This window comes from Haliotis rufescens, unplaced genomic scaffold, assembly GCF_023055435.1.
Source record: "Haliotis rufescens isolate VD_foot unplaced genomic scaffold, xgHalRufe1.0.p SCAF_144, whole genome shotgun sequence".
Classification (NCBI taxonomy): Eukaryota; Metazoa; Mollusca; class Gastropoda; order Lepetellida; family Haliotidae; genus Haliotis; species Haliotis rufescens.
The window spans coordinates 277,022-302,038 of record NW_025963829.1 but is presented as its reverse complement, the minus strand read 5'-3'; the positions used below and the strand labels follow the sequence as shown (position 1 = coordinate 302,038).

Below are 25,017 nucleotides of genomic sequence, written 5' to 3'. Positions count from 1 at the left end.
GATGGCGGCGTCCGCGGATCACGAGAAGGTTTCGAGGAATGATGATATTGATGATCTCTTTCACGATGTTATCATGACCGAAGAAAGGCAAGGATTTATGTTTGTAGGGTTTCTTAAAGAGATTAACAGACTGATCACAGCAAATATATCTTTCGAAGTTATCAAATCATGAACGTGATGAAAAGATGAAGTCAGTCGACTCACTCGATATATTGCTCAACACGATAGTAACCTACAGTGTAGGTGAATTCGTAGCCATGGAAACTTCGTAGACACTTTCAAGTCGTAGACAAAATATCACCGTGAACTCTTCGACATAACAAATATAATTGGAGAATAGACTTGAATTTTCATTAATTACATATCGAATAATTATGTGTCAAATAGATCTATTTCAAATCTAAAATCTGTAAATGACAATAATGTTTTAATATGAAGTTTACATAATATGCACCTTTTTCATTTGGATGAAGGGTTGATCACATCACCGCAAAAAAGAAGTTAATAAGTGTCTGAACGACACATTTTGATGTTATTAAGTTTTTCAGGAGACTGTATTCTTGAAATGACGTAAACACTGACGGTCTACTTCCACATTCTTGGGGAAACACCTGGGAATTCACCAGCTCGAAAAAATAAAGAAGTGATGTTTCTCATCATTCAGATACTTTTTATCTTGAACTTGAAGTGTTTAAGCATAGAGTTTTATTATATCGTTCAATGATGGGTTGTAGCAAGGATATCTTTATAATGTCCCCGCAACACACAGTTTACTGCTCATTCTGTATCCCCTCATCCAGTTCATCAGTTCATTGTGTTTTACATCTTCAGTGAAATATAGAAAATAATACAGATGAGGGAATACAGTGACCAATCATGCTTGAAGTTAAAGATAATGTTAATGCAAAAATTTTCCTCTTTGAGTAAGTCATTTCCTAACTTTTGTATCATCAAGAATTATATCACGGCTGCTTAAACATGAGTTCACTTGATTAAATTGATGTGTGTATTGTGATGATGTTTGTCTCCCCAGGAGCCAGGGGCAGGGGTTCAGCGAGGGGAGAGCTGATGGGGAGAAGAAGGGACTGGCAGACGGATTCTCTCTGGGATTTGAGAAGGGAGCAGCTATTGGTTCAGAGGTAGGGCTTGTTAATCTTGTGATACCACACACGTAACATTGACTGTAGCGGGCGACCTCGCCTAGGTGAACACTACCAAGCTGACTGTCATTCATTTCCCGATGAACGTCAGTATGTCACATGATTACATTGTCAATACATACGCGCGGATACATACAGAACCACTTTAGGGGAATTCCTCAATGTCTAAAAATAACTTTAAAATAATTAGGGAAAACTGAGAGCGACATCGATTTAGGCTATATATGATGCAGGCTTTAAAGTCAGACAGATCATGTATATGTCAGGTCACCGAAATGAAGTGTCCATTCGAAGCTATAACAGAGAATGCTCGACTTTCTAAAAGAAATCACTGAGCTCCACATTATTTCGTGCCTCAGTAAATCCAACCGCGCTGCCTCCAGCGGTAATCCCCGTCATCAGCAGCCGTAGTATGACTCAAACACACACCAAAAGTTCACAGAATGTTAATATGTATCCATTTTCAGCTTGAGCCGGGTCTGGATTTCTTTCCAATTCCAACGCTAACTTTACTGGGTGCAACTTGTATTTCAAGTGAATGACATTGCGGTAGCCCTCATTTTCTGCCGTTTGTGAAACCAAGTCACCTGAAATGGAATGTTTTAGGGCGGATGACGTCATGACTCTCCGCGTTGATATAGTTCGCTTTCAATAATTAAAGTTTGATGTTTAATGGATTGTTTAAATGACACTGAACTCATACCACTGAGAATACAGGGTTTAAACATGTTCAATTAAAGTATACTTATAATGCCAATAGATTATGGGGAACTTGTGTGCATTTTATTAATTGACGTTTCCCAAATGTTGGTTAAGTCCAACCTGAAGTTGTATATTTGCACCCTACAGCCAAAGTAAAACTCAACATGACCATGCAGAGAAAGAGTTTATAACCAGGATGCCTGTCAAACCAAAGTAGAAGGATTTCAGTCCAAAGGACAAATTCTAACTTTTGTTTTATCTACAAATCTAAGAACAAGTAGTATTAATAAATTCGCACTCTGCTATTGTTTTGAGTTATTGTCTGTACCAAAACATATCCTGATGCATATTGTTGTGTTCTGTGACAATTAGTGTGAGCATAACTGGCACAACACCATTTTTTGTCTTCCAGTTAATTATTCTGGTAAAACATCCTTTATCATTTTCATCTCTTTGATTGTTGTTTAATACGATACTCGGGGTTAGAATCTAACAGTTTTTGTCCACTATATAGTGAAACCCTTAAAATGGGCCAATTTTTACTAGTCCTTAGGTAACTTTACTATTGGGCAGTTTGGTAAGGACTTTAGGACTAATACCAATTTCTCACGCTGGACCCTCAACAATATTCCAACTATGTGACGTCAACCTGTGAATAATTGAGTCTGGACCAGACAATTAAGTGATTTGATCAACATCAGGGTATGATGTCACTCAATCAACCGAGCTGCATCTTCCCGAGGCAAGGGACTTTACTGATTATAAAAATCCAGTTTCCACCCTTGCCGAACTTGGCTGGAATTATGAAGTTAGTCTTTTGCTGGACTAACATGTCTATGCATAATCCAATCAAAATCGCGTAACGAAATCGAAGTAAGACTCATTTTATTACAATATAGATCTTGATTATTGATCAGATCGTCTTCACTCCGCACCTCAATTTTTAAAGCAAATGCAAGTAATATGAGAGGTGGAATCTGATTGGTCAACTCTTAATAGCCGCTAGTGGCGCTACGATCAAGCACAGAAAGACCAGTCAAGGTCGGCAAGGGTGGAAACTGGACTTCTACAGTCCGTTAAGTCCCTTGCCTCAGGAAGATGACCCAGTTGATGCCTCTTGTTACCTCGCACTGGCTGTTTGGGACTAATTCTGATGCACCGGGGTTATCATGTTAATGGTTGAGGTATCTTCAAAAGCATGTTCTTGATGACTTTTTATATAGACGGGTTTTCGAAATACAATATTTTAAATATCAGATACATGATACATGGTATACATGCTGACAATTTTATAGGGCGGTGGGGTAGCCTAGTGGTTAAAGCATTTTCTTGTCACTCTGAGGCCTGGGTTTGATTCCACACATTGGTACAATGTGTGACGCCCATTTCTGGTGTCCCCCACCGTGATATTGCTGGAATATTGCTAAAAGCGGCGTAAAACCCAACTCATTCACTCACTGACAATTTTTAAGTACCGGTAAATTCTAAACTTCAAAAGAGTTGTTCACAGTGGCATTTTATTTTGAACCTAGGATCTTAACACATGTTACTATAGCTAACCATTCCTATACCAAGGATATATGAAAGATCTGAGTTTGTTAGGTGAATAAGTTATTATTATGTTTGTTAATATTTCAGCAAGGTTGGTTCATTTTTGTGGGCTAGAAAAATAATCATTCTATGTTATTTGGTACCGGGTATCACAACGTCCCATATCAGTATGAGGATATCATGTGTTAACATACTTTGTTACCACTCATGTATTGCCCTGTGGGGATTCCGCGCTAGAATAGGTCCACAGCAACCTATGCTCTTCATAAGAGGGGCGGTCGGGTAGCCTAGTGGTTAAAGCGTTCGCTCGTCACGCCGAAGACCCGGGTTCGAATCCTGACATGGGTACAATCTGTAAAGCCCATTTCTGGTGTCCCCCACCGTGATATTGCTGGAATATTGCTAAAAGTGGCGTAAAACCAAACTCACACACTCACTCTTCATAAGAGGTGACTAAATGGATCGGAAACATACAACTCTATGGATAACAACTTCTGTCTTCTGCATTTAGCAATTTTTGTCATAAGCTCAAGGGCCCACTTGCACAAAGCTATTCTAGCACTAACACGAAGCACTCCCACACTTTAACATAGGGTTACAATAGTCATAGCGCTAAGATCTCTTTGTGCAAGTGGGCCCAGCTTCATAAGTTGGAGTGTGATTAGTTCCAGCTTGGTAACGGGGTAAGAATCTACATTGAAATGTCGCTAAATGTACTAAATCAGAATTTGTTATCCATAAATTTGTATGTGTTGTCACGTACTCATCAACTTCTAGAATGCCATTCAAACAGTTAAATGGATCGGATGGTCAGACTCAGTGACTGCAGAGCATGGATCCTTGCTCTTAAGGGGTAGTGGGGTAGTCTAGTGGTTAAAGCGTTCGCTCTTCACACCTAAAACCCGGGTTCGATTCTCCACATGGGTACAATGTGTGAAGCCCATTTCTGGTGTTCCCAACTGTGATATTGCTGGAATATTGCTAAAAGCGTTGTAAAACAATATTCTCTTATTACTCATACTATCAACCACCGGATTGTCTGGCCCAGATGGGATTATTTACAGGCCGTTGCCACATAGCTGGGCAAATACAGACACGTCACTCAGGTACCGATACAATACATAATGTGGCTGACCCTCTCTCTCATTATTCCCCGATGGCAAGGAGCTTTTATCCTGCTATCCTTACTTGATGTATTTTGTGACAAACAATATTCACTCACGCACCAATTTTGTTTTATTCATTCAAATTAGAATGTAAATAGTAATGATGTTTCAATGATTGCATGTGATTTATGGTTGAATGGTAACCACATTTTACCCAATACCAAATGATTGGAGAGTTTCATGACTGACTGTGGAGAGAGCTGTTGGATAAGCTGCATAACATGTTAATGTCCACACAACAATGTATTTAAGGATGTACATATTTAGTCATTAGTCAAAGGCGGTCTGGTAGCCTAGTGGTTAAAGTGTTTGCTCATCACGCCGAAGACCCAGGTTCGATTCCCGACGTGGGTACAATGTGTGAAGCCCATTTCTGGTGCCCCCCGCCGTGATATTGCTGGAATATTGCTAAAAGCGGCGTTAAACCATACTCACTCACTCACTCTGGTGTCCCCAGCCGTGATATTGCTGGAATATTGTTAAAAGCGGCGTTAAACCATACTCACTCACTCACTCTGGTGCCCCCCGCCGTGATATTGCTGGAATATTGCTAAAAGCGGCGTTAAACCATACTCACTCACTCACTCTGGTGTCCCCAGCCATGATATTGCTGGAATATTGCTAAAAGCGGCGTAAAACCAAACTCACCCACTCACTTAGTCATCAGTCCACTGGGGGCATGGATGACCCAGTTGTCTAAGGCGACCTAATTTGCAGTGGAGAATTGCATCATCCCTTGGGCACACCAAACAAATGTGGGTTCGAATCCTGCATTTTGTTTCTTGGTTTGTCAGCACCATTCCTATACTCATCGCATCGGGCTTTCCCCCCCTCATGATATTACTGGAATACTGTTAAAACTGGCATTAAACCCAACTCACTTTGTGAATGTGCAAGAATCTGAATAAAATATAAGAATAGTAAAGTAATATTGGGGTTTATGACATAAGGAAATGTGCAGCACAGTGGAATGAAATATAATCTGTTCATGTTAATTCCTTGTGTGGTAATTTTTTTCAATTTGTGTTTCTATCTGGTATTTGTATAAACAATTTCTGTGCTCCCGTTTTCGTCAGTTGTAGTTCCTCTTTGTGTCTCTAGGTGGGGTTTTACCAGGGCTACGTCGAGACATTGCAGGAGCTGAATACACAAGAAGGGACATTGAAACCAAGGTGAGTCTAGCGAGAAGGTCCACCAGGGCCATACACATGCGGGGACCAAGATCCAGGTGAGGCATGCTGGTTGGTGCTCTATGACTACACTGCTGTGATGCTCATACTGGATTGCGACCTAGGAAAGGCCAGCTTGTTGGTCCACACAGGTATTAAGTACCTGAATAGGACCGAGATCCAGGTAAGGCATGCTGGTTGGTCCTCTATGACTCCACTGCTGTGATGCTCATACTGGATAGCGACCCAGGTAAGACCGCTCGTTGGTCCACACAGGTATTAAGTACCTGAATAGGACCAAGATCCAGGTTTGTACAGCTAGGTGGTACATCTGGGCCATAAAGTTTTTAGGAGGTCCATAAAGACCGTAATGATTTTAAGAAAACAGGACAGGGACGGAGGTCTAGGTTGGGCTAGCTAGATGGTCCATTAGGACCGTAATGATTTTAAGTAAACAGGACAGGGATGGAGGTCTAGGTTGGGCTAGCTAGGAGGTCCATTAGGACCATAACGATTTTAAGCAAACAGGACAGGGACGGAGGTCTAGGTGGGGCTAACTAGATGGTCCATTAGGACCATAATGATTTTAAGTAAACAGGACAGGGACGGAGGTCTAGGTTGGGCTAGCTAGATGGTCCATTAGAACCGTAATGATTTTAAGTAAACAGGACAGGGACGGAGGACCAGGTGGGGCTAGCTAGATGGTCCATTTGGACCGTAGCAATTTTAAGCAAACAGGACAGGGACAGAGGTCTAGGTTGCGCTAGCTAGGAGGTCAATTAGAACCGTAATGATTTTAAGTAAACAGGACAGGGATGGAGGTCTAGGTTGGGCTAGCTGGATGGTCCATTAGAACTGTAAAGATTTTAAGTAAACAGGACAGGGACGGAGGTCTAGATCGAGCTAGCTAGATGGTCCATTAGAACCATAACGATTTTAAGTAAACAGGACAGGGACAGAGGTCTAGGTTGGGCTTGCTAGATGGTCCATTAGAACCGTAATGATTTTAAGAAAACAGGACAGGGACGGAGGTCCATGTGGGGCTAGCTAAATGGTCCATTAGGACGTAACGATTTTAAGTAAACAGGACAGGGACGGAGTTCTAGGTGGGGCTAGCTAGGTGGTGGTCCATTAGAACCATAACAATTTGAAGTAAACAGGACAGGGAAGGAGGTCTAGGTTGAGCTAGCTAGATGGTCCATTAGAACCGTAACGATTTTAAGCAAACAGGACAGGGACGGAGTTCTAGGTGGGGCTTGCTAGATGGTCCATTAGAATCATTATGATTTTAAGTAAACAGGACAGGGACGGAGTTCTAGGTGGGGCTAGCTAGATGGTCCATTAGAACCGTAATGATTTTAAGTAAACAGGACAGGGACAGAGGTCTAGGTTGGGCTAGCTAGATGGTCCATTAGAACTGTAACGATTTTAAGCAAACAGGACAGGGACGGAGGTCTAGGTTTGGCTAGCTAGATGGTCCATTAGAACCGTAACGATTTTAAATAAACAGGACAGGGACAGAGTTCTAGGTGGGGCTAGCTAGATGGTCCATTAGAACCGTAATGATTTTAAGTAAACAGGACAGGGACAGAGGTCTAGGTTGAGCTAGCTAGATGGTCCATTAGACCTGTAACGATTTTAAGTAAACAGGACAGGGACGGAGTTCTAGGTGGGGCTTGCTAGATGGTCCATTAGAATCATTATGATTTTAAGTAAACAGGACAGGGACAGAGGTCTAGGTTTGGCTAGCTAGGAGATCCATTAGAACCGTAACGATTTTAAGTAAACAGGACAGGGACGGAGGTCGAGGTTGGTCTAGCTAGGAGGTCCATTTGGACTGTAACAATTTTAAGTAAACAGGACAGGGACGGAGGTCCAGGTGGGGCTAGCTAGGAGGTCCATTAGACCCGTAACGATTTTAAGTAAACGGGACAGGGACAGAGGTCTAGGTTGGGCTAGCTAGGAGGTCCATTAGACCCGTAACGATTTTAAGTAAACAGGACAGGGACGGAGGTCCAGGTTGGTCTAGCTAGGAGGTCCATTTGGACTGTAACGATTTTAAGTAAACAGGACAGGGACGGAGGTCCAGGTGGGGCTAGCTAGGAGGTCCATTAGACCCGTAACGATTTTAAGTAAACAGGACAGGGACAGAGGTCTAGGTTGGGCTAGCTAGGAGGTCCATTAGACCCGTAACGATTTTAAGTAAACAGGACAGGGACGGAGGTCTAAGTGGGGAGTGCTAGGTTGTGCATCAAGACAATAAAGTACACTGGACTGGAGACCCAAATTAAGCAGCTGTTTTGTTGATCTGGTCCTTGTGTTGGTTTCTTTTTTGTACCCAGCCATTACAGATGAGATTTTGGCTCATAAAGCCATGGAATACTGTGACTCCCTAGGTCCATGAAGCCATGGGATACTGTGGCTCCCTAGGCCCATGAAGCCATGGGATACTGTAGCTCCCTAGGCCCACGAAGCCATGGCATACTGTAGCTCCCTAGGCCCATGAAGCCATGGGATACTGTGGCTCCCTAGGCCCATGAAGCCATGGGATACTGTAGCTCCCTAGGCCCATGAAGCCATGGGATACTATGGCTCCCTAGGCCCATGAAGCCATGGGATACTGTGGCTCCCTAGGCCCATGAAGCCATGGGATACTGTGGCTCCCTAGGCCCATGAAGCCATGGGATACTGTGGCTCCCTAGGCCCATGAAGCCATGGGATACTGTGGCTCCCTAGGCCCATGAAGCCATGGGATACTGTGGCTCCCTAGGCCCATGAAGCCATGGGATACTGTGGCTCCCTAGGCCCATGAAGCCATGGGATACTGTGGCTCCCTAGGCCCATGAAGCCATGGGATACTGTGGCTCCCTAGGCCCATGAAGCCATGGGATACTGTGGCTCCCTAGGCCCATGAAGCCATGGGATACTGTGGCTCCCTAGGCCCATGAAGCCATGGGATACTGTGGCTCCCTAGGCCCATGAAGCCATGGGATACTGTGGCTCCCTAGGTCAATGAGGCCATGATAGACACAATTAGACCAACACTGACATGTTTCCCCCATTCACCAGGGTTCAGAAGTCTCTGCAGGCCCTGGCGGCCATGTTGTCTCAGTTCCCTGTGGCAGATGTGATGAACCAGACTCTCTTTGAAGACCTGGAGAGGATACGTGCCAAGTTCAAACAGGTAGATACAGAGTGGGGCATTTATTAGAGTATATTCCTTTTTGTAATTAATATAAAATGTCAGCATTTATTAGAGTATATTCCTTTTTGTAATTAATATAAAATGTCAATACCAGAGAATAATCAGTCTCTGTTCAATACCAATAAAGAATGTAAGGCAGTAAAGCCATGACCAGATAACTACCGGGTAATCTTTTCAATAAAGCAAAGAGTCACACTGTGACAGGCAGTCATACAGGCAATTCAAGGCAGATGAATGTGATATGCAAAGGCTGTGGTGAGATTGTCTGTTAAACACAATTTGTGTTCCAGGTAACCTCCTTACTTGGAATAAGCACGTCATACGGGGCTCAAGACAAGAGCAAGGGCATGTCCTTCTGAGAGATCACCTCAAAGGGTGCTACATGTGTTCATAGTGAGACTACTGTCCAGACAACTGACATATCTGTATCCAAGGATGACTCGATGGTGTTTGCTGCTTTATGACACACATGTCCCTCTGAGAGATCACCTCACAGGGTGCTACATGTGTACATAGTGAGACTACTGTCCAGACAACTGACATATCTGTATCCAAGGATGACTCAATGATGTTTGTTGCTTTGTGACAAACTCAACAGTACTTCAGCTGTATTAAAGCAGACTGTAAATAATCAAGCCTGGACCAGACAAATGATTATGATAATATGAGCAATGTTACATCCTTGGTACAATGGCATGTTGTCAACCAAGTCACTGAGTCTGACCACCATTGCTCTGTAATATGACAACCAGGCACAACCTTCTGCAACAGGAACAGAGAGCTCCAAGGTTGGAGTTAGTCCTCACAAGTCCACTGAGTACTTAGACACAATGACACTATGTGGAGACAGTAGCTGCTGTGAATCGAGTGGATGTGTTACCATGGTTACAGAGGGACTATGCTCCACAACCTGGTTCCCAATGCCTTACATCTTTATGTGAAACTGTGACACTGTAATTAGGGTAACCATTAACTGTTAGACTGATGTATGTCATGCACAAAATGGGGGCATGGGTAGCTCAGTCGTTGTGCAGAGTTGCGTCCCTTGGGCACGCTAGAAACCTATGATTGTGGGTTTGAATCCCAGTTCACCCCAATTATGTTTCTAGGTTTGTCAGCACCATGGGTTTCAGCTCGTGGGTTTCACCAAAGTTGCAAACATCTGAGACCTGCATCACTTCGGGCTTTCCTCCAACATTGAGATGACACGCCGCGATATAACTGTAATACTGTCAAAAGCGGCGTGAAACACAACTCACTCACTCACTCATGCACATAATACACAGACAAGACAGGATCAGAATCACTTGCATTGAGCATGTTGGGACTAGCAACTTTCAGTTGAATGTGCTCGGGATGAATTGATCAATGACTTTATTCCCGAAAGAGACTCATGTGATGTCGAGTTGTACGTTTGGTTGTGATAACTCACGACTGTTGGTGTCAACATCATTTGGGAGGTCACTGAACTGTGGATGTCAACATGATTTGTGATTTCTGACTGGAAATCTCCTCATGGATTATGATGATAGGTATGAGGGTCGTAATGGGTTTTAATGCTTAACGTAAAACACACTTCAAACACTATCGTAAACATAAAATTCATCTTTTTTAATTGTAAATGCCTAGCGTAAAATACCAAAAAATCACTGCTTAACGTAAATGAATAATTTACTGCTTATTGTAAAATGATTTAAATGGTCAAAAACAGTCTGTCTTCAAGACCCAAATGCTTCGCCACAGAAAGCAGGCTGCGCAACTGACGCAGGGGACCAGTCTAGAATGTTTAGCGATTTGAGATTTTACCCGGTATTAAAAATATGAATTGTGGGGATGAAACGAAATGAGAATTAAAAGTCCCATGTCCCGTCATGTCTGATTTAGGAATTTTTAGGTACGATTTTATTGAAAAAGAAGAAAAATTACCGCTTAATGAAAAAGTACCCTAAATTTTACTGCTTACTGTTTATGGGACTCCCCCCATCAGGACCCTCAGGTATGGAGATATAATTCAAATGTCATGTCATCAATATAAGAAACATTAATGTGTTCTGCAATGATGTTCTATGAAAGAAACAAACCAAAAAGATTCTTTCAATATCATCTGAGAGGTGGTAATAAAAAAGTCTGTTCAGAAACAAACTATCCACGTGCTCAGTTGGAAAATACCAGACTGACAACACTTCAGCATAGAAGGGATGTATCTGGTTCAGTGATACCTGATTGTAAATAAAAGCGACAAAACCCTTTCCATATTCCTAAGAAATCTCTACCAAAATCACAGAATGATTCCGACTATATCATGAGCATGGGTTTACGTATCACTGTCATATGGTGGTGTTTTCGAAAAGGTGAGAGGTGGCACCCATCACAAACACATACAAAGTCTAGTCAGTGGGTAAATCAGTGGAAGGGAATTGGCAATTTGATGTTTTTTAACAATATACAATCATCAATATGTCTGAAATTTGGCCAAATTACGTTGTTTTGAGTTTGCCAACCGAGCAGAAATTCCGATTCAGTGTATCGGTCGAATTTTTGTTCAACATGTGACAAATTTGAAGTTGGTAGAACATGACTGAGACAACTGAATGTAACGTCCATATTTGACCCAAAAATAAACTGAATTTCACTTGGAGAATCCGGGTATCGATCCCGATACCTCCCCCATGCAAAGCGGGCCCTCTACCATGTGAGCTAATCCCCCTGTGCAAGACATTCACAAAAAGCCAAATAAGAACAATATTTCACACAAAAAAACCCAGCAAAACACTTGGAGAATCCGGGTATCGATCCCGGTACCTCTCGCATGCTAAGCGAGCGCTCTACCATTTGAGCTAATTCCCCTAATGACAGAGTAAGTGTGTCTTCATTCAATGTATTTTTCACAATCACCTGTAGCGGTTTGGGGCATGAACGCTAAGCCTTCCACCTTGATTGACCTTGTAGTGACAGATGGGTTCCTCCAGCCTTCCACCTTGATTGACCTTGTAGTGACAGATAGGTTCCTCCAGCCTTCCACCTTGATTGTCCTTGTAGTGACAGATGGGTTGCTCCAGCTTTGAGAGAAACTTGCTTTCACATTTGGAAGTCAGTGTGTGTGTAGAATTTGTTTTGAACATGTAACAAGTTTGAAGTTGGAAGAACTTGACTGAGACAACTGAATGTAACGTCCATATTTGACCCAAAAATAAACTGAATTTCACTTGGAGAATCCGGTTATCGATCCTGGTTCCTCCCGCATGCAAAGCAGGCGCTCTACCATGTGAGCTAATCCCCCTGTGCAAGACATTCATAAAAAAGCCAAATAAGAACAATATTTCACAAAAACAAAAACAGCAAAACACTTGGAGAATCCGGGTATCGATCCCGGTACCTCTCGCATGCTAAGCGAGCGCTCTACCATTTGAGCTAATTCCCCTGATGACGGAGAAGTTGTGTCTTCATTCAATATATTTTTCACAATCACCTGTAGCGGTTTGGGGCATGAACGTTAAGCCTTCCACCTTGATTGACTTTGTAGTGACAGATGGGTTCCTCCAGCCTTCCACCATGATTGTCCTTGTAGTGACAGATGGGTTGCTCCAGCTTTGAGAGAAACTTGTGTTTGTGTAGAATTTGTTTTGTAACACGTTTGAAGTTGGAAGAACTTGACTGAGACAACTGAATGTAACGTCCATATTTGACCCAAAAATAAACTGAATTTCACTTGGAGAATCCGGGTATCGATCCCGGTACCTCCCGCGTGCAAAGCGGGCGCTCTACCATGTGAGCTTATCCCCCTGTGCAAGACATTCATAAAAAGCCAAATTAGAACAATATTTCACAAAACCAAAAACAGCAAAACACTTGGAGAATCCGGGTATCGATCCCGGTACCTCTCGCATGCTAAGCGAGCGCTCTACCATTTGAGCTAATTCCCCTGATGACGGAGTAGGTGTGTCTTCATTCAATATATTTTTCACAATCACCTGTAGCGGTTTGGGGCACGAACGCTAAGCCTTCCACCTTGATTGACCTTGTAGTGACAGATGGGTTCCTCCAGCCTTCCACCTTGATTGTCCTTGTAGTGACAGATGGGTTGCTCCAGCTTTGAGAGAAACTTGTGTGTGTGTAGAATTTGTTTTGTAACACGTTTGAAGTTGGAAGAACTTGACTGAGACAACTGAATGTAACGTCCATATTTGACCCAAAAATAAACTGAATTTCACTTGGAGAATCCGGGTATTGATCCCGGTACCTCCCGCATGCAAAGCGGGCGCTCTACCATGTTAGCTAATCCCCCTGTGCAAGACATTCATAAAAAGCCAAATAAGAACACTATTTCTCAAAAACAAAAACAGCAAAACACTTGGAGAATCCGGGTATCGATCCCGGTACCTCTCGCATGCTAAGCGAGCGCTCTACCATTTGAGCTAATTCCCCTGATGACGGAGTAGGTGTGTCTTCATTCAATGTATTTTTCACAATCACCTGTAGCGGTTTGGGGCATGAACGCTAAGCCTTCCACCTTGATTGACTTTGTAGTGACAGATGGGTTCCTCCAGCCTTCCACCATGATTGTCCTTGTAGTGACAGATGGGTTGCTCCAGCTTTGAGAGAAACTTGTGTGTGTGTAGAATTTGTTTTGTAACACGTTTGAAGTTGGAAGAACTTGACTGAGACAACTGAATGTAACGTCCATATTTGACCCAAAAATAAACTGAATTTCACTTGGAGAATCCGGGTATTGATCCCGGTACCTCCCGCATGCAAAGCGGGCGCTCTACCATGTGAGCTTATCCCCCTGTGCAAGACATTCATAAAAAGCCAAATAAGAACAATATTTCACAATACCAAAACAGCAAAACACTTGGAGAATCCGGGTATCGATCCCGGTACCTCTCGCATGCTAAGCGAGCGCTCTACCATTTGAGCTAATTCCCCTGATGACGGAGTAGGTGTGTCTTCATTCAATATATTTTTCACAATCACCTGTAGCGGTTTGGGGCACGAACGCTAAGCCTTCCACCTTGATTGACCTTGTAGTGACAGATGGGTTCCTCCAGCCTTCCACCTTGATTGTCCTTGTAGTGACAGATGGGTTGCTCCAGCTTTGAGAGAAACTTGCTTTCACATTTGGAAGTCAGTGTGTGTGTAGAATTTGTTTTCAACATGTAACAAGTTTGAAGTTGGTAGAACTTGATTGAGACAACTGAATGTAACGTCCATATTTGACCCAAAAATAAACTGAATTTCACTTGGAGAATCCGGGTATTGATCCCGGTACCTCCCGCGTGCAAAGCGGGCGCTCTACCATGTGAGCTTATCCCCCTGTGCAAGACATTCATAAAAAGCCAAATAAGAACAATATTTCACAAAAACAAAAACAGCAAAACACTTGGAGAATCCGGGTATCGATCCCGGTACCTCTCGCATGCTAAGCGAGCGCTCTACCATTTGAGCTAATTCCCCTGATGACGGAGAAGTTGTGTCTTCATTCAATATATTTTTCACAATCACCTGTAGCGGTTTGGGGCATGAACGTTAAGCCTTCCACCTTGATTGACTTTGTAGTGACAGATGGGTTCCTCCAGCCTTCCACCATGATTGTCCTTGTAGTGACAGATGGGTTGCTCCAGCTTTGAGAGAAACTTGTGTTTGTGTAGAATTTGTTTTGTAACACGTTTGAAGTTGGAAGAACTTGACTGAGACAACTGAATGTAACGTCCATATTTGACCCAAAAATAAACTGAATTTCACTTGGAGAATCCGGGTATCGATCCCGGTACCTCCCGCGTGCAAAGCGGGCGCTCTACCATGTGAGCTTATCCCCCTGTGCAAGACATTCATAAAAAGCCAAATTAGAACAATATTTCACAAAACCAAAAACAGCAAAACACTTGGAGAATCCGGGTATCGATCCCGGTACCTCTCGCATGCTAAGCGAGCGCTCTACCATTTGAGCTAATTCCCCTGATGACGGAGTAGGTGTGTCTTCATTCAATATATTTTTCACAATCACCTGTAGCGGTTTGGGGCACGAACGCTAAGCCTTCCACCTTGATTGACCTTGTAGTGACAGATGGGTTCCTCCAGCCTTCCACCTTGATTGTCCTTGTAGTGACAGATGGGTTGCTCCAGCTTTGAGAGAAACTTGTGTGTGTGTAGAATTTGTTTTGTAACACGTTTGAAGTTGGAAGAACTTGACTGAGACAACTGAATGTAACGTCCATATTTGACCCAAAAATAAACTGAATTTCACTTGGAGAATCCGGGTATTGATCCCGGTACCTCCCGCATGCAAAGCGGGCGCTCTACCATGTTAGCTAATCCCCCTGTGCAAGACATTCATAAAAAGCCAAATAAGAACACTATTTCTCAAAAACAAAAACAGCAAAACACTTGGAGAATCCGGGTATCGATCCCGGTACCTCTCGCATGCTAAGCGAGCGCTCTACCATTTGAGCTAATTCCCCTGATGACGGAGTAGGTGTGTCTTCATTCAATGTATTTTTCACAATCACCTGTAGCGGTTTGGGGCATGAACGCTAAGCCTTCCACCTTGATTGACTTTGTAGTGACAGATGGGTTCCTCCAGCCTTCCACCATGATTGTCCTTGTAGTGACAGATGGGTTGCTCCAGCTTTGAGAGAAACTTGTGTGTGTGTAGAATTTGTTTTGTAACACGTTTGAAGTTGGAAGAACTTGACTGAGACAACTGAATGTAACGTCCATATTTGACCCAAAAATAAACTGAATTTCACTTGGAGAATCCGGGTATTGATCCCGGTACCTCCCGCATGCAAAGCGGGCGCTCTACCATGTGAGCTAATCCCCCTGTGCAAGACATTCATAAAAAGCCAAATAAGAACAATATTTCACAAAACCAAAACAGCAAAACACTTGGAGAATCCGGGTATCGATCCCGGTACCTCTCGCATGCTAAGCGAGCGCTCTACCATTTGAGCTAATTCCCCTGATGACGGAGTAGGTGTGTCTTCATTCAATATATTTTTCACAATCACCTGTAGCGGTTTGGGGCACGAACGCTAAGCCTTCCACCTTGATTGACCTTGTAGTGACAGATGGGTTCCTCCAGCCTTCCACCTTGATTGTCCTTGTAGTGACAGATGGGTTGCTCCAGCTTTGAGAGAAACTTGCTTTCACATTTGGAAGTCAGTGTGTGTGTAGAATTTGTTTTCAACATGTAACAAGTTTGAAGTTGGTAGAACTTGACTGAGACAACTGAATGTAACGTCCATATTTGACCCAAAAATAAACTGAATTTCACTTGGAGAATCCGGGTATTGATCCCGGTACCTCCCGCGTGCAAAGCGGGCGCTCTACCATGTGAGCTTATCCCCCTGTGCAAGACATTCATAAAAAGCCAAATAAGAACAATATTTCACAAAAACAAAAACAGCAAAACACTTGGAGAATCCGGGTATCGATCCCGGTACCTCTCGCATGCTAAGCGAGCGCTCTACCATTTGAGCTAATTCCCCTGATGACGGAGAAGGTGTGTCTTCATTCAATATATTTTTCACAATCACCTGTAGCGGTTTGGGGCATGAACGTTAAGCCTTCCACCTTGATTGACTTTGTAGTGACAGATGGGTTCCTCCAGCCTTCCACCATGATTGTCCTTGTAGTGACAGATGGGTTGCTCCAGCTTTGAGAGAAACTTGTGTTTGTGTAGAATTTGTTTTGTAACACGTTTGAAGTTGGAAGAACTTGACTGAGACAACTGAATGTAACGTCCATATTTGACCCAAAAATAAACTGAATTTCACTTGGAGAATCCGGGTATCCATCCCGGTACCTCCCGCGTGCAAAGCGGGCGCTCTACCATGTGAGCTTATCCCCCTGTGCAAGACATTCATAAAAAGCCAAATTAGAACAATATTTCACAAAACCAAAAACAGCAAAACACTTGGAGAATCCGGGTATCGATCCCGGTACCTCTCGCATGCTAAGCGAGTGCTCTACCATTTGAGCTAATTCCCCTGATGACGGAGTAGGTGTGTCTTCATTCACTATATTTTTCACAATCACCTGTAGCGGTTTGGGGCACGAACGCTAAGCCTTCCACCTTGATTGACCTTGTAGTGACAGATGGGTTCCTCCAGCCTTCCACCTTGATTGTCCTTGTAGTGACAGATGGGTTGCTCCAGCTTTGAGAGAAACTTGCTTTCACATTTGGAAGTCAGTGTGTGTGTAGAATTTGTTTTCAACATGTAACAAGTTTGAAGTTGGTAGAACTTGATTGAGACAACTGAATGTAACGTCCATATTTGACCCAAAAATAAACTGAATTTCACTTGGAGAATCCGGGTATTGATCCCGGTACCTCCCGCGTGCAAAGCGGGCGCTCTACCATGTGAGCTTATCCCCCTGTGCAAGACATTCATAAAAAGCCAAATAAGAACAATATTTCACAAAAACAAAAACAGCAAAACACTTGGAGAATCCGGGTATCGATCCCGGTACCTCTCGCATGCTAAGCGAGCGCTCTACCATTTGAGCTAATTCCCCTGATGACGGAGAAGTTGTGTCTTCATTCAATATATTTTTCACAATCACCTGTAGCGGTTTGGGGCATGAACGTTAAGCCTTCCACCTTGATTGACTTTGTAGTGACAGATGGGTTCCTCCAGCCTTCCACCATGATTGTCCTTGTAGTGACAGATGGGTTGCTCCAGCTTTGAGAGAAACTTGTGTTTGTGTAGAATTTGTTTTGTAACACGTTTGAAGTTGGAAGAACTTGACTGAGACAACTGAATGTAACGTCCATATTTGACCCAAAAATAAACTGAATTTCACTTGGAGAATCCGGGTATCGATCCCGGTACCTCCCGCGTGCAAAGCGGGCGCTCTACCATGTGAGCTTATCCCCCTGTGCAAGACATTCATAAAAAGCCAAATTAGAACAATATTTCACAAAACCAAAAACAGCAAAACACTTGGAGAATCCGGGTATCGATCCCGGTACCTCTCGCATGCTAAGCGAGCGCTCTACCATTTGAGCTAATTCCCCTGATGACGGAGTAGGTGTGTCTTCATTCAATATATTTTTCACAATCACCTGTAGCGGTTTGGGGCACGAACGCTAAGCCTTCCACCTTGATTGACCTTGTAGTGACAGATGGGTTCCTCCAGCCTTCCACCTTGATTGTCCTTGTAGTGACAGATGGGTTGCTCCAGCTTTGAGAGAAACTTGTGTGTGTGTAGAATTTGTTTTGTAACACGTTTGAAGTTGGAAGAACTTGACTGAGACAACTGAATGTAACGTCCATATTTGACCCAAAAATAAACTGAATTTCACTTGGAGAATCCGGGTATTGATCCCGGTACCTCCCGCATGCAAAGCGGGCGCTCTACCATGTTAGCTAATCCCCCTGTGCAAGACATTCATAAAAAGCCAAATAAGAACACTATTTCTCAAAAACAAAAACAGCAAAACACTTGGAGAATCCGGGTATCGATCCCGGTACCTCTCGCATGCTAAGCGAGCGCTCTACCATTTGAGCTAATTCCCCTGATGACGGAGTAGGTGTGTCTTCATTCAATGTATTTTTCACAATCACCTGTAGCGGTTTGGGGCATGAACGCTAAGCCTTCCACCTTGATTGACTTTGTAGTGACAGATGGGTTCCTCCAGCCTTCCACCATGATTGTCCTTGTAGTGACAGATGGGTTGCTCCAGCTTTGAGAGAAACTTGTGTGTGTGTAGAATTTGTTTTGTAACACGTTTGAAGTTGGAAGAACTTGACTGAGACAACTGAATGTAACGTCCATATTTGACCCAAAAATAAACTGAATTTCACTTGGAGAATCCGGGTATTGATCCCGGTACCTCCCGCGTGCAAAGCGGGCGCTCTACCATGTGAGCTAATCCCCCTGTGCAAGACATTCATAAAAAGCCAAATAAGAACAATATTTCACAAAACCAAAACAGCAAAACACTTGGAGAATCCGGGTATCGATCCCGGTACCTCTCGCATGCTAAGCGAGCGCTCTACCATTTGAGCTAATTCCCCTGATGACGGAGTAGGTGTGTCTTCATTCAATATATTTTTCACAATCACCTGTAGCGGTTTGGGGCACGAACGCTAAGCCTTCCACCTTGATTGACCTTGTAGTGACAGATGGGTTCCTCCAGCCTTCCACCTTGATTGTCCTTGTAGTGACAGATGGGTTGCTCCAGCTTTGAGAGAAACTTGCTTTCACATTTGGAAGTCAGTGTGTGTGTAGAATTTGTTTTCAACATGTAACAAGTTTGAAGTTGGTAGAACTTGACTGAGACAACTGAATGTAACGTCCATATTTGACCCAAAAATAAACTGAATTTCACTTGGAGAATCCGGGTATTGATCCCGGTACCTCCCGCGTGCAAAGCGGGCGCTCTACCATGTGAGCTTATCCCCCTGTGCAAGACATTCATAAAAAGCCAAATAAGAACAATATTTCACAAAAACAAAAACAGCAAAACACTTGGAGAATCCGGGTATCGATCCCGGTACCTCTCGCATGCTAAGCGAGCGCTCTACCATTTGAGCTAATTCCCCTGATGACGGAGAAGGTGTGTCTTCATTCAATATATTTTTCACAATCACCTGTAGCGGTTTGGGGCATGAACGTTAAGCCTTCCACCTTGATTGACTTTGTAGTGACAGATGGGTTCCTCCAGCCTTCCACCATGATTGTCCTTGTAGTGACAGATGGGTTGCTCCAGCTTTGAGAGAAACTTGTGTTTGTGTAGAATTTGTTTTGTAACACGTTTGAAGTTGGAAGAACTTGACTGAGACAACTGAATGTAACGTCCATATTTGACCCAAAAATAAACTGAATTTCACTTGGAGAATCCGGGTATCCATCCCGGTACCTCCCGCGTGCAAAGCGGGCGCTCTACCATGTGAGCTTATCCCCCTGTGCAAGACATTCATAAAAAGCCAAATTAGAACAATATTTCACAAAACCAAAAACAGCAAAACACTTGGAGAATCCGGGTATCGATCCCGGTACCTCTCGCATGCTAAGCGAGCGCTCTACCATTTGAGCTAATTCCCCTGATGACGGAGTAGGTGTGTCTTCATTCACTATATTTTTCACAATCACCTGTAGCGGTTTGGGGCACGAACGCTAAGCCTTCCACCTTGATTGACCTTGTAGTGACAGATGGGTTCCTCCAGCCTTCCACCTTGATTGTCCTTGTAGTGACAGATGGGTTGCTCCAGCTTTGAGAGAAACTTGCTTTCACATTTGGAAGTCAGTGTGTGTGTAGAATTTGTTTTCAACATGTAACAAGTTTGAAGTTGGTAGAACTTGATTGAGACAACTGAATGTAACGTCCATATTTGACCCAAAAATAAACTGAATTTCACTTGGAGAATCCGGGTATTGATCCCGGTACCTCCCGCGTGCAAAGCGGGCGCTCTACCATGTGAGCTTATCCCCCTGTGCAAGACATTCATAAAAAGCCAAATAAGAACAATATTTCACAAAAACAAAAACAGCAAAACACTTGGAGAATCCGGGTATCGATCCCGGTACCTCTCGCATGCTAAGCGAGCGCTCTACCATTTGAGCTAATTCCCCTGATGACGGAGAAGTTGTGTCTTCATTCAATATATTTTTCACAATCACCTGTAGCGGTTTGGGGCATGAACGTTAAGCCTTCCACCTTGATTGACTTTGTAGTGACAGATGGGTTCCTCCAGCCTTCCACCATGATTGTCCTTGTAGTGACAGATGGGTTGCTCCAGCTTTGAGAGAAACTTGTGTTTGTGTAGAATTTGTTTTGTAACACGTTTGAAGTTGGAAGAACTTGACTGAGACAACTGAATGTAACGTCCATATTTGACCCAAAAATAAACTGAATTTCACTTGGAGAATCCGGGTATTGATCCCGGTACCTCCCGCGTGCAAAGCGGGCGCTCTACCATGTGAGCTTATCCCCCTGTGCAAGACATTCATAAAAAGCCAAATTAGAACAATATTTCACAAAACCAAAAACAGCAAAACACTTGGAGAATCCGTGTATCGATCCCGGTACCTCTCGCATGCTAAGCGAGCGCTCTACCATTTGAGCTAATTCCCCTGATGACGGAGAAGTTGTGTCTTCATTCAATATATTTTTCACAATCACCTGTAGCGGTTTGGGGCATGAACGTTAAGCCTTCCACCTTGATTGACTTTGTAGTGACAGATGGGTTCCTCCAGCCTTCCACCATGATTGTCCTTGTAGTGACAGATGGGTTGCTCCAGCTTTGAGAGAAACTTGTGTTTGTGTAGAATTTGTTTTGTAACACGTTTGAAGTTGGAAGAACTTGACTGAGACAACTGAATGTAACGTCCATATTTGACCCAAAAATAAACTGAATTTCACTTGGAGAATCCGGGTATTGATCCCGGTACCTCCCGCGTGCAAAGCGGGCGCTCTACCATGTGAGCTTATCCCCCTGTGCAAGACATTCATAAAAAGCCAAATTAGAACAATATTTCACAAAACCAAAAACAGCAAAACACTTGGAGAATCCGGGTATCGATCCCGGTACCTCTCGCATGCTAAGCGAGCGCTCTACCATTTGAGCTAATTCCCCTGATGACGGAGTAGGTGTGTCTTCATTCAATATATTTTTCACAATCACCTGTAGCGGTTTGGGGCACGAACGCTAAGCCTTCCACCTTGATTGACCTTGTAGTGACAGATGGGTTCCTCCAGCCTTCCACCTTGATTGTCCTTGTAGTGACAGATGGGTTGCTCCAGCTTTGAGAGAAACTTGTGTGTGTGTAGAATTTGTTTTGTAACACGTTTGAAGTTGGAAGAACTTGACTGAGACAACTGAATGTAACGTCCATATTTGACCCAAAAATAAACTGAATTTCACTTGGAGAATCCGGGTATTGATCCCGGTACCTCCCGCATGCAAAGCGGGCGCTCTACCATGTTAGCTAATCCCCCTGTGCAAGACATTCATAAAAAGCCAAATAAGAACACTATTTCTCAAAAACAAAAACAGCAAAACACTTGGAGAATCCGGGTATCGATCCCGGTACCTCTCGCATGCTAAGCGAGCGCTCTACCATTTGAGCTAATTCCCCTGATGACGGAGTAGGTGTGTCTTCATTCAATGTATTTTTCACAATCACCTGTAGCGGTTTGGGGCATGAACGCTAAGCCTTCCACCTTGATTGACTTTGTAGTGACAGATGGGTTCCTCCAGCCTTCCACCATGATTGTCCTTGTAGTGACAGATGGGTTGCTCCAGCTTTGAGAGAAACTTGTGTGTGTGTAGAATTTGTTTTGTAACACGTTTGAAGTTGGAAGAACTTGACTGAGACAACTGAATGTAACGTCCATATTTGACCCAAAAACAAACTGAATTTCACTTGGAGAATCCGGGTATTGATCCCGGTACCTCCCGCATGCAAAGCGGGCGCTCTACCATGTGAGCTAATCCCCCTGTGCAAGACATTCATAAAAAGCCAAATAAGAACAATATTTCACAAAACCAAAACAGCAAAACACTTGGAGAATCCGGGTATCGATCCCGGTACCTCTCGCATGCTAAGCGAGCGCTCTACCATTTGAGCTAATTCCCCTGATGACGGAGTAGGTGTGTCTTCATTCAATATATTTTTCACAATCACCTGTAGCGGTTTGGGGCACGAACGCTAAGCCTTCCACCTTGATTGACCTTGTAGTGACAGATGGGTTCCTCCAGCCTTCCACCTTGATTGTCCTTGTAGTGACAGATGGGTTGCTCCAGCTTTGAGAGAAACTTGCTTTCACATTTGGAAGTCAGTGTGTGTGTAGAATTTGTTTTCAACATGTAACAAGTTTGAAGTTGGTAGAACTTGACTGAGACAACTGAATGTAACGTCCATATTTGACCCAAAAATAAACTGAATTTCACTTGGAGAATCCGGGTATTGATCCCGGTACCTCCCGCGTGCAAAGCGGGCGCTCTACCATGTGAGCTTATCCCCCTGTGCAAGACATTCATAAAAAGCCAAATAAGAACAATATTTCACAAAAACAAAAACAGCAAAACACTTGGAGAATCCGGGTATCGATCCCGGTACCTCTCGCATGCTAAGCGAGCGCTCTACCATTTGAGCTAATTCCCCTGATGACGGAGAAGGTGTGTCTTCATTCAATATATTTTTCACAATCACCTGTAGCGGTTTGGGGCATGAACGTTAAGCCTTCCACCTTGATTGACTTTGTAGTGACAGATGGGTTCCTCCAGCCTTCCACCATGATTGTCCTTGTAGTGACAGATGGGTTGCTCCAGCTTTGAGAGAAACTTGTGTTTGTGTAGAATTTGTTTTGTAACACGTTTGAAGTTGGAAGAACTTGACTGAGACAACTGAATGTAACGTCCATATTTGACCCAAAAATAAACTGAATTTCACTTGGAGAATCCGGGTATCCATCCCGGTACCTCCCGCGTGCAAAGCGGGCGCTCTACCATGTGAGCTTATCCCCCTGTGCAAGACATTCATAAAAAGCCAAATTAGAACAATATTTCACAAAACCAAAAACAGCAAAACACTTGGAGAATCCGGGTATCGATCCCGGTACCTCTCGCATGCTAAGCGAGCGCTCTACCATTTGAGCTAATTCCCCTGATGACGGAGTAGGTGTGTCTTCATTCACTATATTTTTCACAATCACCTGTAGCGGTTTGGGGCACGAACGCTAAGCCTTCCACCTTGATTGACCTTGTAGTGACAGATGGGTTCCTCCAGCCTTCCACCTTGATTGTCCTTGTAGTGACAGATGGGTTGCTCCAGCTTTGAGAGAAACTTGTGTGTGTGTAGAATTTGTTTTGTAACACGTTTGAAGTTGGAAGAACTTGACTGAGACAACTGAATGTAACGTCCATATTTGACCCAAAAATAAACTGAATTTCACTTGGAGAATCCGGGTATCGATCCCGGTACCTCCCGCATACAAAGCGGTCTCTCTAGCATGTGAGCTAATCCCCATGTGCAAGACATTCATAAAAAGCCAAATAAGAACACTATTTCTCAAAAACAAAAACAGCAAAACACTTGGAGAATCCGGGTATCGATCCCGGTACCTCTCGCATGCTAAGCGAGCGCTCTACCATTTGAGCTAATTCCCCTAATGACATAGTAGGTGTGTCTTCATTCAATGTATTTTTCACAATCACCTGTAGCGGTTTGGGGCATGAACGCTAAGCCTTCCACCTTGATTGACCTTGTAGTGACAGATGGGTTCCTCCAGCCTTCCACCTTGATTGTCCTTGTAGTGGCAGATGGGTTGCTCCAGCTTTGAGAGAAACTTGCTTTCACATTTGGAAGTCAGTGTGTGTGTAGAATTTGTTTTGAACATGTAACAAGTTTGAAGTTGGTAGAACTTGACTGAGACAACTGAATGTAACGTCCATATTTGACCCAAAAATAAACTGAATTTCACTTGGAGAATCCGGGTATTGATCCCGGTACCTCCCGCGTGCAAAGCGGGCGCTCTACCATGTGAGCTTATCCCCCTGTGCAAGACATTCATAAAAAGCCAAATAAGAACAATATTTCACAAAAACAAAAACAGCAAACCACCTGGAGAATCCGGGTATCGATCCCGGTACCTCTCGCATGCTAAGCGAGCGCTCTACCATTTGAGCTAATTCCCCTGATGACGGAGAAGGTGTGTCTTCATTCACTGTATTTTTCACAATCACCTGTAGCGGTTTGGGGCATGAACGCTAAGCCTTCCACATTGATTGACTTTGTAGTGACAGATGGGTTCCTCCAGCCTTCCACCATGATTGTCCTTGTAGTGACAGATGGGTTGCTCCAGCTTTGAGAGAAACTTGTGTGTGTGTAGAATTTGTTTTGTAACACGTTTGAAGTTGGAAGAACTTGACTGAGACAACTGAATGTAACGTCCATATTTGACCCAAAAATAAACTGAATTTCACTTGGAGAATCCGGGTATTGATCCCGGTACCTCCCGCATGCAAAGCGGGCGCTCTACCATGTGAGCTAATCCCCCTGTGCAAGACATTCATAAAAAGCCAAATAAGAACAATATTTCACAAAACCAAAAC

General features: G+C 43.5%; 1 protein-coding gene and 29 non-coding genes across 31 annotated transcripts; 1 reads left to right on the top strand and 29 right to left on the bottom strand.

Moving 5' to 3' along the window:
* LOC124127281 (protein LTO1 homolog) lies at positions 1-10,103 on the top strand. 2 transcript variants are annotated; one of them, XM_048395787.1, is made up of 6 exons: positions 1-87; positions 1,034-1,139; positions 5,681-5,751; positions 8,818-8,932; positions 9,244-9,315; positions 9,438-10,103. In XM_048395787.1, the coding sequence occupies exons 1-5, from the start codon at positions 2-4 to the stop codon at positions 9,310-9,312; spliced, it is 447 nt and encodes a 148-aa protein (XP_048251744.1). In that variant the 5' UTR covers position 1; the 3' UTR covers positions 9,313-9,315; positions 9,438-10,103. The 2 variants fall into 2 exon arrangements, with proteins under 2 accessions (XP_048251744.1, XP_046346670.2); XM_046490714.2 differs by having other exon boundaries at positions 9,244-10,103.
* Positions 10,104-11,727: 1,624 nt separating this feature from the next.
* Positions 11,728-11,800, bottom strand: Trnaa-agc. Its single transcript has one exon. It is a non-coding gene; the product is annotated as a tRNA-Ala (tRNA).
* A 501-nt stretch (positions 11,801-12,301) lies between these two features.
* Trnaa-agc lies at positions 12,302-12,374 on the bottom strand. Its single transcript has one exon. It is a non-coding gene; the product is annotated as a tRNA-Ala (tRNA).
* A 429-nt stretch (positions 12,375-12,803) lies between these two features.
* On the bottom strand, positions 12,804-12,876 carry Trnaa-agc. Its single transcript has one exon. It is a non-coding gene; the product is annotated as a tRNA-Ala (tRNA).
* A 429-nt stretch (positions 12,877-13,305) lies between these two features.
* Trnaa-agc lies at positions 13,306-13,378 on the bottom strand. The gene has a single exon. It is a non-coding gene; the product is annotated as a tRNA-Ala (tRNA).
* A 428-nt stretch (positions 13,379-13,806) lies between these two features.
* Trnaa-agc lies at positions 13,807-13,879 on the bottom strand. Its single transcript has one exon. It is a non-coding gene; the product is annotated as a tRNA-Ala (tRNA).
* A 455-nt stretch (positions 13,880-14,334) lies between these two features.
* On the bottom strand, positions 14,335-14,407 carry Trnaa-agc. Its single transcript has one exon. It is a non-coding gene; the product is annotated as a tRNA-Ala (tRNA).
* Positions 14,408-14,836: 429 nt separating this feature from the next.
* Positions 14,837-14,909, bottom strand: Trnaa-agc. Its single transcript has one exon. It is a non-coding gene; the product is annotated as a tRNA-Ala (tRNA).
* A 429-nt stretch (positions 14,910-15,338) lies between these two features.
* Trnaa-agc lies at positions 15,339-15,411 on the bottom strand. Its single transcript has one exon. It is a non-coding gene; the product is annotated as a tRNA-Ala (tRNA).
* Positions 15,412-15,700: 289 nt separating this feature from the next.
* Trnaa-ugc lies at positions 15,701-15,773 on the bottom strand. Its single transcript has one exon. It is a non-coding gene; the product is annotated as a tRNA-Ala (tRNA).
* Positions 15,774-15,839: 66 nt separating this feature from the next.
* Positions 15,840-15,912, bottom strand: Trnaa-agc. Its single transcript has one exon. It is a non-coding gene; the product is annotated as a tRNA-Ala (tRNA).
* Positions 15,913-16,367: 455 nt separating this feature from the next.
* Positions 16,368-16,440, bottom strand: Trnaa-agc. The gene has a single exon. It is a non-coding gene; the product is annotated as a tRNA-Ala (tRNA).
* A 429-nt stretch (positions 16,441-16,869) lies between these two features.
* On the bottom strand, positions 16,870-16,942 carry Trnaa-agc. The gene has a single exon. It is a non-coding gene; the product is annotated as a tRNA-Ala (tRNA).
* Positions 16,943-17,397: 455 nt separating this feature from the next.
* On the bottom strand, positions 17,398-17,470 carry Trnaa-agc. The gene has a single exon. It is a non-coding gene; the product is annotated as a tRNA-Ala (tRNA).
* A 429-nt stretch (positions 17,471-17,899) lies between these two features.
* On the bottom strand, positions 17,900-17,972 carry Trnaa-agc. The gene has a single exon. It is a non-coding gene; the product is annotated as a tRNA-Ala (tRNA).
* A 429-nt stretch (positions 17,973-18,401) lies between these two features.
* Positions 18,402-18,474, bottom strand: Trnaa-agc. The gene has a single exon. It is a non-coding gene; the product is annotated as a tRNA-Ala (tRNA).
* A 289-nt stretch (positions 18,475-18,763) lies between these two features.
* Positions 18,764-18,836, bottom strand: Trnaa-ugc. The gene has a single exon. It is a non-coding gene; the product is annotated as a tRNA-Ala (tRNA).
* Positions 18,837-18,902: 66 nt separating this feature from the next.
* On the bottom strand, positions 18,903-18,975 carry Trnaa-agc. Its single transcript has one exon. It is a non-coding gene; the product is annotated as a tRNA-Ala (tRNA).
* Positions 18,976-19,430: 455 nt separating this feature from the next.
* Trnaa-agc lies at positions 19,431-19,503 on the bottom strand. Its single transcript has one exon. It is a non-coding gene; the product is annotated as a tRNA-Ala (tRNA).
* A 429-nt stretch (positions 19,504-19,932) lies between these two features.
* On the bottom strand, positions 19,933-20,005 carry Trnaa-agc. Its single transcript has one exon. It is a non-coding gene; the product is annotated as a tRNA-Ala (tRNA).
* Positions 20,006-20,460: 455 nt separating this feature from the next.
* On the bottom strand, positions 20,461-20,533 carry Trnaa-agc. The gene has a single exon. It is a non-coding gene; the product is annotated as a tRNA-Ala (tRNA).
* A 931-nt stretch (positions 20,534-21,464) lies between these two features.
* Positions 21,465-21,537, bottom strand: Trnaa-agc. The gene has a single exon. It is a non-coding gene; the product is annotated as a tRNA-Ala (tRNA).
* A 429-nt stretch (positions 21,538-21,966) lies between these two features.
* On the bottom strand, positions 21,967-22,039 carry Trnaa-agc. The gene has a single exon. It is a non-coding gene; the product is annotated as a tRNA-Ala (tRNA).
* Positions 22,040-22,328: 289 nt separating this feature from the next.
* Positions 22,329-22,401, bottom strand: Trnaa-ugc. The gene has a single exon. It is a non-coding gene; the product is annotated as a tRNA-Ala (tRNA).
* Positions 22,402-22,467: 66 nt separating this feature from the next.
* On the bottom strand, positions 22,468-22,540 carry Trnaa-agc. The gene has a single exon. It is a non-coding gene; the product is annotated as a tRNA-Ala (tRNA).
* A 455-nt stretch (positions 22,541-22,995) lies between these two features.
* Trnaa-agc lies at positions 22,996-23,068 on the bottom strand. Its single transcript has one exon. It is a non-coding gene; the product is annotated as a tRNA-Ala (tRNA).
* A 429-nt stretch (positions 23,069-23,497) lies between these two features.
* Trnaa-agc lies at positions 23,498-23,570 on the bottom strand. Its single transcript has one exon. It is a non-coding gene; the product is annotated as a tRNA-Ala (tRNA).
* A 429-nt stretch (positions 23,571-23,999) lies between these two features.
* On the bottom strand, positions 24,000-24,072 carry Trnaa-agc. Its single transcript has one exon. It is a non-coding gene; the product is annotated as a tRNA-Ala (tRNA).
* Positions 24,073-24,527: 455 nt separating this feature from the next.
* On the bottom strand, positions 24,528-24,600 carry Trnaa-agc. Its single transcript has one exon. It is a non-coding gene; the product is annotated as a tRNA-Ala (tRNA).
* Positions 24,601-24,889: 289 nt separating this feature from the next.
* Positions 24,890-24,962, bottom strand: Trnaa-ugc. The gene has a single exon. It is a non-coding gene; the product is annotated as a tRNA-Ala (tRNA).
* Positions 24,963-25,017: the final 55 nt, after the last annotated feature.